The 13247-nt window shown below is 38.6% G+C and overlaps 1 protein-coding gene across 12 annotated transcripts in view; it reads right to left on the reverse strand.

Moving 5' to 3' along the window:
* Window positions 1-13247, reverse strand: part of TTC6 (tetratricopeptide repeat domain 6) — a 281858-nt gene that overhangs the window by 153002 nt on the left and 115609 nt on the right. For 9 of the 12 annotated variants that reach the window (XM_051822786.2, XM_070053732.1, XM_051822791.2 and 6 more), the window contains 2 exons: window positions 5054-5143; window positions 908-982 (listed from right to left, as the gene is read on the reverse strand). In XM_051822786.2, coding sequence (XP_051678746.2) covers window positions 908-982; window positions 5054-5143 — 165 coding nt within the window. Of the gene's footprint in view, window positions 1-907; window positions 983-2692; window positions 2746-5053; window positions 5144-13247 lie in introns of those variants that run through there. The other 3 variants (XM_051822793.2, XM_051822794.2, XM_051822783.2) reach the window with 3 other exon arrangements.

Consider the following 13247-nt stretch of genomic DNA (forward strand, 5'->3'; position numbering starts at 1 on the left):
TATGTTTCTGTGTGGGAGCAAACTGTTGAAATACTTACTTAAGGTATACTAAGCTGATCTTCTGTATATTAAGATAATCGAAAATGAATCTTGATGTGAATGGAAGGGGAGAGGGAGTGGAAAAGGGGAGGGTTGTGGGTGGGAGGGACGGTATTGGGGGGGAAGCCATTGTAACACATGAGTCGTACTTTGGAAATTTATATTCATTAAATAAAAGATAAAAAAAAAAAATAACGTATATGCCCTACCTTCACTTTTAGCACAAAAGAATCAGTAGAGCAAAAACTACTAAAAAGCCTTGTCAACTTGTAAGTCTATTTTCAACAGTGAATTTCAATAACTTCCAACTCAATATTTATAAATTTTAATAATAGAACCTTAGTCTGTTATTTTGTCATTAGAGAATCAATTTGACTTTTAATAATAATATTTAATATTCTAACACTAATAATGTACAACAATAATGCATAATAATTAAAACTCCACTGTACTCATTACTAACAGAAAATTATTTCCAGTCCTTTGATACAGTATTCCTATCGATGAGCCATTGCCAACAACTTTGCTTTGTTTTGCCAATGAATTAACTTCATTTTGTTTTGTTAATAAACATTAATTTGTTATAGAAATTTCTTTCTTTAGAATGAATTTAGACCCAAATCCAAAACAAAACAATTTAATACAGGTTAACTACGTCCTTTAAAATGTACTAAAGTAAAATAGAAGCATCGACCCTCCATGACTAAGTATATTTCCCCATCTCAAGAAGCTAGATATAATTTAACATGTTATTAGAAAACAGAATAAAGAATACACATATACGCTTTTGAAAAAACCATAAAGTGATTACTACCCCCAAAACACAATCATTTCTCTTAGACACTAAAAACTGACAAAATTTTAATACCTTTAATTGTACAGATGGTACCCTGGAAGATTTTTTAATATCTCCAAAAGATGCAGATTTTTTTAGTGACAAAAACTGTGAAATTATCAAATGAAAAACATGCATTAACCACACATATTATTTGCTAAACTGAAATATCATATGACAATTGGATAATAATAATTCTTCAGGAAAACACTAGTGAAAATACAGTTCTTACTGATTCTGAAATCACTGATTCACAGAGGTGAGAACATAAAATTTATCAATTAATTTATAGTAGTACATTAGTAAAGGATATAGTAAAAACTACCTTATATTTAAAATTACAACTTGATATAGCTTCATATAGCAAATACCAAGGACCTGCTGTTTGGAAGATGCTACAGTGCAAAGCGTCCCAGCTGGCCTAGGTGCCCTCCAGATGTGTATGAATGTACCACAGAGATGTTGAACCATCAATGCTGTCAAACTTGAGGCTGTACAGAAGTCAGCTTGTGAAGAGCCCTGGCAGCTCTGCCAGCCAAGAGTTGGATCACTGGAAATGGAACTGCCCTGAAGTCGAAGGACGCCCAGGTCAGAGCCACAGACTTTGCTGGGTCCAAGCTGAAAAGCCCTTCACTCTGCCCAGCTTCCAAAGTAGCACCACTGCTGAGGGGATGGCCAAGTAGGGTCAGCAACATTGCAGGCAGAACTGTAAATTTCCTGTTAGAGATGCCACCTGCCTTTACCTGGCCAACTCTCCTCCCAGGCCAGCTAGGTGATGGAAGTCAACAGGGTGTCTTCCCCAAGGAGGTTCACACCTCCCTTATGATGCACCCCATGTGAAGAGATAGGTCGGGGCCTCATAATTGTCAAGGCCTTAATGCCCACCAGATTATTGTCAAGACCCTTCTGTCAGTTTCTATTTGCCTCTCGATCAGAAAACTTAGTCATGGCTTAGATAGCACCATTCTTAGGTCCTCTAGCAATGACTCTGTCCTTTGTTCTAGATCTTATCTAGCCCACTTGGGGCCTCATTCCTTTGTAATCATAGCCTCTACTCTAACATCAATGGCTCTACTCCCGACCTGTGTGTATTGATGGTGCTCTCTCACACTTAATGTTGTATGATTTTCAGAATGTCTCTACAGACAAACCCCTCTACCTGCAAAAGTTGACTGAACTTTCTCCCAGTCTTGGTTGGGATCAGCTTTAAACCATGTCCATCAAACAGTCCTCACAAGGGTCCAGAGACCCCCCTCATTTCCTCTCCTCTATGAAATCCTCTCATTACCTGGCTAATGCCACTCTTAGGATCATTGGTTGCTATTCTCATGCTGTCTTTCATACTACAGCGTCTGTTTAAGTGTTTACAGGAGTTGATAATGGAACAAACCAAGGCCTTCAGCAGCCAGGTGGTCAACCAAATGCAGCTGCAGAGACAAACTCGGCTCCCTACCCAGGAGACAAGTCTGAGACATCGTCCTTCATCGCCCATGTCGCAGGAAGTAGCTCTAGAAACAGATCATCGTCTCTCTACCCCTCCTGGACTTTTGGGACTCTTGTAATCACATACAACTCTTACTTTATAAAAAACAAAAGGGGAGAATGTTGGTAAAATGGCGCAGTCCCAACATCATCCCAGGCTCTAGCCCCCACCACCATTGCTGGAAGCCAGGTAGCCATACGGCCCAACCACCAGTGTCAGCCCCACCCCTATCCAAATGGGATTCACTGCTCCTACTACCCTGCCTGCCCCTGGCAAAGTTTTAAAAGGACCTGTTCCTGATCATGTGGCTCTTTCTCTTCCCTCCATCTCCTGACCTCTGTCTCTGTCTCTGTCTCTCTCTCTTACACTCTCCTTCTCTTTTTCCTTCTTCACCCCTTCACTCTGGTCTATCAGGTTTCCACCAATAAACTCTTTCCCTTAAAAAAAAAAAAAAAAACTTAAGGCTGTATTAATGGGGCCTGGGCAGCCACTGTCCCTTGGACAGTCATCTCTGATCATGAGCAACTTCAAACTCTTCCTTTAGGGAAACTACATATGTAGTACCACATACTATAATGACACCAAGAGTAGTGCTATTTTATTCAAAGACTTGCAAAGCATTACTACATCATGGTGGAAAGTACAAAGAAAATACGTTCCATGCCCTCAAATAGTATAATGGTGCAAACAACAATAAAGAAATATGCACAATCCACAGCAACTGTAGCAATGACTATTAAAATGGCACACATTGGGTCAAAGGGAATGCAGGAGAAGCAGCAGTCTCTTTTGAGAGGGGAACAACCTGGATGGACCAGTTGGAAGAGGTAGCATCAGAACTGTCATGTCAAAGGTAACAGAATTTCTATAGACTGAGAAGAGTTTGAGAGCATCTCAGGTCAATCGAATAGCCTCAATAATCACAGTACTGATTTTATTTGGTAGGTGAAATTATTAAATGTATCAAGATGTATAAGTGATAGAATCACACCTGTGTTTTAAGAAAGTAACAGGACAGAATGGAAGAAGTAGCTGCTGAAAATGGGAATATCTGATTCATAGGTATAAGCAGTACTATTACAATAGTCTAGGAAGTGCAGATGGCATTCCAAACTAGGAAAGTATTATTTGTTGAGTCAATTATTTTAAGTGACAGTCTCTGGTGCTAGGTGCTCTGGATAAAACAACAAAAACAAATGATCCCGGTTGCCCCTCTTCCAGGCCAGCTCTCTGCTATGGCCAGGGAGTACAGTGGAGGATGGCCCAAGTACTTGGGCCCTGCACCCCATTGGAGACCAGGATAAGTTCCTGGCTCCTGCCATCGGATCAGCGCGGTGCGCCGGCTGCAGCGCGCCGTCCTTGGCGGCCATTGGAGGGTGAACCAACGGCAAAGGAAGACCTTTCTCTCTGTCTCTCTCTCTCACTGTCCACTCTGCCTGTCAAAAAACAAACAAACAAAAAAACAAATGATACAACACCAAGCTGGTGAAGAATAAAAATATCAAATTTACATAAGGACAAATATTTCGTAAGTACTGTAAAGAAGTAATAAAGATGACCTGTATGAAAAGAATACCTGGCTGGCGCCGCGGTTCAATAGGCTAATCCTCTGCCTGCGGCACTGGCACACCGGGTTCTAGTCCTGGTCGGGGCGCCAGATTCTGTCCCAGTTACCCCTCTTCCAAGCCAGCTCTCTGCTGTGGCCCGGGAGTGCAGTGGAGGATGGCCCAAGTGCTTGGGCCCTGCACCCGCACGGGAGACCAGGAGAAGCACCTGGCTCCTGACTTCGGATCAGCGCAGTGCGCTGGCTGCAGCAGCCATTGAACGGTAAAGGAAGACCTTTCTCTCTGTCTCTCTCTCTCTCACTGTCCACTCTGCCAGGAAGGAAGGAAGGAAGGAAGGAAGGAAGGAAGGAAGGGAGGGAGGGAGGGAGGGAGGGAGGGAGGGAGGGAGGGAGGAAGGATACCACAGTGCCTTGCACCCCCACAAATTAAAGCGTCCCCTGCATATGGGGGTAAGAAAGGAGGAAACAATAGAGACATATGATAGGAGTTTTATTTGTCCCAGGGCACTAAGAATCTCTACTATGTGGCATTCAGCATCCCCAGATATCAACAAGGGTTAGGAGAGGGCTGAAGGCAGCAATGAGAAAATAACAAAAACTTTTTGTACCCTCATAAATATTGAGGCATTATTAAACCAGTTACGTAATTTTCAAACCTTTCTTCCTCTAATGATGATTTCTTGTATCTCTTTAGTTGTTTATTACTTGGTAGGCTTCCTTGGATACACTATAGTAACACTAAAGTCACATGTATGCATCTACTCACTCTGCAGAATAATCAATTCTACTCTGCTTTACACCAACAGTTACTCCATTTGGTCAAAAGACACGTAAACATGTTCCTCTGACTATTAAAGTTCTAGGCAACAATAAGTGGAAAAATGGAAAATTTTGGGAAAAACTCACAGCAAACAGCCTGCTGTTGATTGGTGAATAGCACCTTCTAAGTATCTTAAGGACAGAATATTTGAGAAAGGGATATGTGTCTTTAGCAATAATACCATTGAATGGGCTAAGCCATTTCCCAAAATGAGGAAGCACCAAGAAATAATTTCTGAAATTTACTACAGATTATTTCTGAAATGAAGACAGATAGTAGTAATCCACAATTTAAAACAAAAATTATACATACCCTACAAATGCTTTCGCTATGACCTACGATAATACTTTCTTTACTTTCCGATGAAAATTTCACAGTTAAAATTTGGCTTGCTTGAACGCTCTGTGATAAAAAAAAAGATAGCTATCTTAAATTATATTGTAGGATAATTTAAAATGTCTATGATCACTGTTACTGCATAGTACAACATTATTACCCAAAGAAAAACCATGTACCAGGGGTAGAATTCTCAAAGGTTAATCAAAATCCAGAGATGAATCAAAGTCCAGCTACAGCCTAAATATTTGGCCAAAACCCAAAATTTGGCTTTCATATTGGCCTTTAGCTAAATTGATGCTGCTAATTATTCCCAGCAAACTTAACATTAGGAGTGATCGATGATCTTGCTATCTCATAGGTTAACATGAATTTTTTTTAGGTTAGCATGAATTTATATACAATATGTGACTATTCATTTTTCAAATTTAAGCCCAAATTCTAGGTACAAACTAGAATGAAAACTGCCTTAAACAATTAAAACTTTTGAATCCCATCATCAATTAAGTCAGTATGTAACTCTTTATTGTTATATAAATGAACTGCTATAAGAATTGTGACTATTAAATGTGCTACTTATCTTGTAGTCAGTAATTTGAAGATCCAGAAACAACCAAAAGACTTACATTTGACAGCCTGGTGAATTCATGATGACTTATATCATGCTAGCACTTTGTTTACTGAAAGTCTTGGATTTCCAACAACTAACATTTAAATTGAAAAGGTATTTACTGAATAAAGATAAGCTTTCAAAGGAATTTTGTGAAGGTTTTCAAGATGGCAGCATAGGGAAGGAGCCTATGCTCTAATCTAGGAGAGGATAGTTTTCAAAAAGTGGGTAGAAGGCAATCTCAGGGAAGGGTTAGGGAGACAATGGCAGAGAAAACTCCATGCAAATCAGGGGAACACATGACAGGTGTGGACATGCACAGCTTTGGACCCCACAGTCAAGAGCCTCAGCACCAGCTTTGGAGTGAGGCAGAGCAGACTGCAGCAGCCCGACATTCACGATAAAATGTAGGGAACAGTCTGGCATGGGTCCAGCTGGGCCCACCTGGGGCCCTGTGGGGGACAGTGTACCTGCCAACCTAGAGAGAAAAAAGGGGAGCACATTTCTCTCTCCCCAACAACCTGGCACCAGTGTCTTGTAACTAGCCAAAAGAGAGAACGGGTGCCATTTTGGAATATAGCTCAGAGCTGCGCCAGCTTGTATCCACATGCCCACCAACCAGCCCAGAGGAGATGCCTGAGTCTGGCTGGGAGAAAAGACAGAGGGCTGGGAGCTCGTGAACATGGGAGCCTTGTGTGTAGGGACTGTGAAAACACTGTGGCTGCATGGGAGGGCACAGGGTATGGCTTGGACTTTGGGAAGTCACTGTGGGAGGCTCGACATGCTTGGGGCTCCCTGATTCCCTGGTAGGGTCACTGTGGCAGGATCTATGTTCATACTGAGGTCTGCACAGATCCTCTGTGCTGTTGTTGTGGCAGTGCAGATGAAAACTGTACCCACTGGGGCTAGCACCCAGGCATTGGTCTCCTTGGAGAAGAGGAGATGAGCATGAAAATATGCCAACAGAACAGAACAAACACCTCTGATTAAAAAAAAAAAAAAAAAAAGACTACCACAGCCAACTTGGGTGTCACCTTGGATACTCCCTTTGCCCTGGAACACTGAGGAGAGCCCCCTGATCGCACCCAGCACACCCCTCTGGGTATTCAATGAAAGAACAGGCACTCCACTAAGCCACAGAGGCACAGTCCAAAGATAAAAGCCATCACAGGGGGAAAAAAAACAAGTATCATCACAAATGCCTAATAATAAACACAGCAGTTAAAGAACCAAGAATAAAGAAGACACCATGATGCCCCGAAAAGAACAAAAGAACACTTCACTACTGGAATGTGAAGATGAAAGAGATTGACAAAATGCCAGAAACGGAATTCAAAACATTGATCACAGGATTACTTAGAAGTAATCAAAAACAAATTCAGAAACCAAAGAAATCTGCACATGATATAAAAGAAAATTTTTCCCTGAAATTGAGATTTTTAAAGAGACACAAAATAAAATATTGGAAATAAAGAATTCAATAGAAAATAAAAAATGTGGTGGAAAGTCTAAAGAACAGATTAATGAGGCAGAAGAAGGAATATCTGAGTTAGAAGAAAAATCCCTGGAAATTTTACAGTCAAGCCAAAAAAAAAAAAAGGAAGAAATTAGAAAACAGTGTTGGAGATTTATGGGATACCATCAAGTGACGCAACATACTAGTCTTAGGAATTCCTGAAGGGGTGGAAAAAGAAAATGGATTACAAGACCTTTTTAGGGAAATAATTATAGAAAATGTTCCTAATTAGGAGAAAGAAAGTGATGTCCAAGCACAGGAGGCACATAGAACTCCTAATAGACATGATCAGAAAAGATCTTCACCACAATACATTGTAGTCAAACTCTCCACAGTAAAACAGGAAGAAAAGACTCTAAAATGTCCGCAAGAGAAAAGCTAGATTACTTTCAGAAGATCTCCAAAAGACTCAGAGCTGACTTCTCATCAAAACCCTACAGGCTAGGAGAGAATGGAGAAATATATTCAAAGTCTTAAGAGAAAAAAACTTGACAACCCAGAAAACTATACCCTGCAAAGCTCTCATTTTTGAATAAAAGTGATAAAGACTTTCCATAACAAACAGGAACCAAAAGATTTATCATTTGTCCAGCTTTATAAAAGATGCTTAAGGATGTGCTACAAACAAAACACAGAAACATGGTCATCACTATGAAAGAAGATGAAGGCAGAAAATCTCCCAGTAAAAGTAAAAAGGAGGTCCAAAATAAACAATAGGAATATTTACGGGAAAATGGCAGGGTCAATTAGTTATTTATCAATAGTCACCTTGAATGTAAATGGCCTCAAGTCTACAGTTAAAAGACCTGGCTGAATGGATTAAAAAATAAAATCCATCTATTTGCTGCCAGCAAGAAACACATCTCACCAACGAAGAGACAAGCAGACAGAAAGTGAAAGGATGGAAAAAATATTCCATACTAACAAAAAGCAAAGAAGAGCTGGTGCAGCCATTCTAATCAGACAAAATAGACTTTAACAAAAAAAACTGTTAAAAGAGACAAAGAAAGACACGATGTAATGATTAAGGGACCAATTAAACAGGAAGATGTGACTATTACAAATGTATATGCACCTAATTACAGGATGCCTGGTTATTTAAAAGAAATGTTAATGATCTTAAGGGAGACATAGACTCTAATACAATAGTAATGGGGAACATCAATGCCCCATTTTCAGCAATGGACAGATCAACCAGACAGAAAATCAGCAAGAAAACAGAGTTAATCGACATTACAGATCAAATGGAGGTAACAGATATCTATGAAATTTCCATCCTACAGTTACAGAATACACATTCTTCTCATCAGGTGCATGGAATTTTCTCTATTATTGACCACATGCTAGGCCATAAAGCAAGTCTCAGCAAATTCAAAAAAATCAAAATCATACCATGCATCTTCTCTGCCACAATGGAATGAAGCTGGAAATCAACAAATCAGGAGCCTCTAGAACATACACAAACACATGGAGACTGAACAACATAACATGCTCCTGAATGAACAGTGGGTCAATTGAGAAATCAAAAACTTTCTGTAAACAAATGAAGATGGCAATGCAACATATAAAAACTTATGGGATACAGCAAGAGCAGTGTTAAGAGGAAAGTTTATAGCAATTGGTGCCTATGGCAAAAAGTTGGAAAAGCATCAATAATACATGAGCTATCAATACATTTCAAGGACATAGAAAAACAACAACAAATCAAACTCAAAACTAGTAGGAAAAAAGAAACAATTAAAATTAGAGAAGAAATCAACAAAATTGAAACCAAGAAAAAAAACATACAAAGATCAACAAAATGAAGAACAAGTTTTTTAAAAATAAAGTTGACACACCATTTACTCAACTAACCAGAAAAAGGAGGGAAAAGAACCAAATCAATAAAATGAGATGAAAAAGGAAATCTAACAACAGACACCACAGGAAAAAAAAAAAAGGAATTATCAGGAATGCCTGCAAAGATCTGTATGTCAAAAACCCAAAAACTGGGAAACCTAGAAGAAACATACAGATTCCTAGATCCATAAAACCTACCTAAATTGAACCCTGAAAACATACAAAACCTAAATAGACCAATTACCAACACACAAATTGAATCAGTAATAAAGACCCTCCCAGCAAAGAAAAGCCCAGGACCAGAAAGCCTCCTTGCTGAATTCTACCAGACATTTAAAAAACTAACTCCAATTCTTCTCAAGCTATTCAAAATATTTGAAAGAGAGTGAATCCTCCCACACTTCCTCTATGAAGCTGGCATCACCTTAATTCCTAAACCCAGAAAAGATGTAGCATAGAAAGAGAGCTACAGACCCTGATGAACCCAGATGCAAGAATCCTCAACAAAATTCTAGCCAACTGAATCCAACAACACATCAGATAGATCATTCACCCAAACAAAGTGGAATTTATCCCTGTATACAGAAATGATTCAACACTTACATCAATCAATGTGATTTATCACATTAATAAACTGAAGAGCAAAAACCATATGATTATCTCAATAGATCCAGGAACAGCATTTGATAAAATATAATACCTTTTCAAGATGGAAACTCTAAGCAAATCGGGTATAGAAGGAACATTCCTCAACACAATCAAGGCAATTTATGACAAACTCATGGCCAGCATCCTATTGAATAGAGAAGAGTTGAAAGCAATCTCACTAAGATCAGGAAACAGACAAGGAAGCCCACTCTCACGACTGCTATTAAATATAGTCCTGGAAGTTTTAGCCAAGACCATTACTCAAAAAAAAAAAAAAAAAAAAAAGAAAAGAAAAAAGAAACCAAATAGTCAAACTATTCTTATTTGCATATGACATGATTCTATACATAGGGAATCCAAAAGACTCTACTAAGATGATTGGAAGTCATAGAAGTGTTTTATAAATTAGCAGAATAAAAATCCACACACAAAAATCAATAGCCTTTCCATACACAGACAATGCCATGCCGAGAAAAATTTCTAAGATCAATCCCATTCACAATAGCTACAAAAAAAATTCAAATACCTTGAATAAATTTAACCAAAGCTGTGAAAGAACTCTAAGATGAGAATTACAAAACAATAAAGAAATAGAAGATGGAAAAAATCTTCCATGATCATGGATTAAAAGAATCAATATTATCAAAATGTCCATACTACTGAAAGCAATCTACAGATTCAATGCAATACCAGTCAAAATACCAAGGACATTCTTCTCAGACATAGAAAAAACTATGCTGAAATTCATATGGAAACACAGGAGACTCCAAATAGCTAAAACAATCTTATACAAAAAAAAAAAAAAGCTGGCTACATCACAATAACAGATTTCAAGACATAATACAGGGGTCAGTGCTGTGACATAGCAGGTAAAACTGTCGCCTGCAGTGCTGGCATCCCAAATGGGCACCGGTTTGAGTCCCAGTTGCTCTACTTCCAATCTAGTTCTCTGCTATGGCCTGGGAAAGCAGTGGAAGATGCACCTGTGTGGGAGACCCAGAAAAAACTCCAGGCTCCTGGCTTCGGATCACACAGCTCTGGCCTTTGCAGCCATTTGGGGAGTGAACCAGAAGATGGAAGATCTCTCTCTCTCTGCATCTGACTCTCTAACTCTACCTTTCACATAAATAAATAAATCTTTAAAAAAAAGACATACTACAGGGCAGTTATAATCAAAACAGTCTGGTACTGGCACAAATAGATAGACCAATGGAACAGAATAGAAATGCCAGAAATCTACCTATGCACACACAACCAACTTATCTTTGACAAAGGGACTAAAATAAACCCCTGGAGCAAGGACAGTCTCTTCAACAAATGGCACTGGGAAAATTGGATCTCCAAATGCAGAAGTATGAAGCAAGGCCCTTACACTTTACACTCAAAATGAATTAAAAACCTAAATCTATGACCCAATACCATAAAATTATTAGAGGACATTGTGGAAACCCTGCAAGACACTGGCATATGCAAAGACTTCTTGGAAAATACCCCAGAGGCACAGGCAATCAAAGCCAAAATTGACAGACGGGATTACATCAAATTGAGAAGCATCTGTACTGCAAAAGAAACACTCAGCCAATTAAAAGGGCAACAGACAGCATGGGAGAAATTATATGCAAACTATGCAATTGATAAAGCATTAATAACCAGAATATATAAAGAGATCAAGAAACTCAACAACAGCAAAACAACCCACTTAAGAAATGGGCAGGGGCCAGTGCCATAGCACACTAGGTTAATCCTCCACCTGCAGTGACAGCATCCCATGTGGGCACTGGGTTCTAGTCCCAGTTGCTCCTCTTCCAGTCCACCTCTCTCCTGTGGCCTGGGAAGGCAGTGGAGGATGGCCCAAGTGCTTGGGTCCCTGCACCTGAATGGGAGACCAGGAGGAAGCACATGGCTCCTGCCTTCGGATCGACACAGCTCCAGCCACTGCGGCCATTTGGGGAGTAAACCAACGGAAGGAAGACCTTTCTCTCTGTCTCTCTTTCTCACTGTCTGTAACTCTACCTGTCAAATAAATTTTTTTAAAAAGAAAGGAAATGGGCAAAGAACTTAAACAGGCATTTTTCCAAAGAGGAAATTCAAATGGCTAACAGACACATGAAAAAATGTTCAGGATCACTAGCCATCAAGGAAATGCAAATCAAAACCACAATGAGGTTTCACTTCACCCCAGTTAGAATGGCTTTCATACAGAAATCAATAAACAACAAATGCTGGCAAGGATGTGGAGAAAAAGGTGCCCTGCTCCAGTGTTGGTGGGAATGTAAACTAGCGCAGTCACTGGAAGACAGTATGGAAATACCTCAGAAATCTGAATATAGACCTACCATACGTCCCTGCCATTCCACTACTGGAAATTTACCCAAGGGAAATAAAATCAGTATATGAAAGAGTTTTCTGTACCCCCATGTTTAATGCAGCACAATTCAGAATATCTAAGATATGGAATCAACACAAATGTCCAACAACTGAAGACTGAATAAAGAAATTATGGGTTATGTACACCATGGAATACTACACAAAAGTTAAAAAAAAAAAAAGAAATCCTGTCATGGATGAAATCAAACACCATACTTAGTGAAATAAGCCAGTCCCGAAAGGACAAATACCATATGTTCTCCTTGATCTGTGATAGCAGAGTACCTAAAAGATAATCTATAGAAGTGAAGTTAACACTTCAAGATTCAATGACTTTCAATAGCCCTGGTCTTGTCTGTTGAGGAACTGTTCTTTTTTATTCATACAATCTGTGGAACTCTTTACTTATTATAGGGTTAATTGTATGTGTATAAATTTAATTAAAAATAGATCTTTGTGAAAAATAAGAATGGGAATAGGAGAAGAATGAAAATAAGGGGTGGAGGGCAGGAACAGTGGGAAGAATCACTATATTCCTAAAGTTGTATTTATGAAAAGAAAATAAATCATCATACATTCAAAAAATAAATGAAAAATAAAAGTATTATGTAATAATTACTAACAACGCAGAGTCTTACTGGTAATTTAGAAATTTTTGCTCACCTTTTTTGTTGTAGTTTTAGGAATGAATCTAAAACTAAATAAATTTAATTTAGAAATAACAAAAGAAGAAACATCTACAGCACAATGTAAGTTAACAGAAATAGTAGACATACCAGAAAGGTACTGAATCACTTTCATCATTCTTTTCCAAAGACAAATTACATGATGTGTAAGAGATTTCAGAACTATTTTCTCATATGCTTATAAAAGATACTTAAATACAAAGAAATAGCAGCTATTACATATTTTAAAGTATGTTTTCAAGAAAACAAGAACCAAAACCTTAATACCATATTTTATACATGTCAAAGCAGCAGCATTTACTATCAATAGCTGCTTACTTTAAAAGGAAAATATGGTTCATATATTAGAATCTTGGAATCTCTCAAAACACTGCTAAAACTAATCTGCTTTAAGTGAGTAATTACAGTTTTTGCTTATATAAATTGTCTTTTTAATGCATTCAGAGATCCCTTAGTCATTCAGTAGTATGTAGTTCTATTTCCATTAATGTTAAATTTTTTTAT

Source organism: Oryctolagus cuniculus, chromosome 12, assembly GCF_964237555.1.
Source record: "Oryctolagus cuniculus chromosome 12, mOryCun1.1, whole genome shotgun sequence".
NCBI classification, from domain to species: Eukaryota; Metazoa; Chordata; class Mammalia; order Lagomorpha; family Leporidae; genus Oryctolagus; species Oryctolagus cuniculus.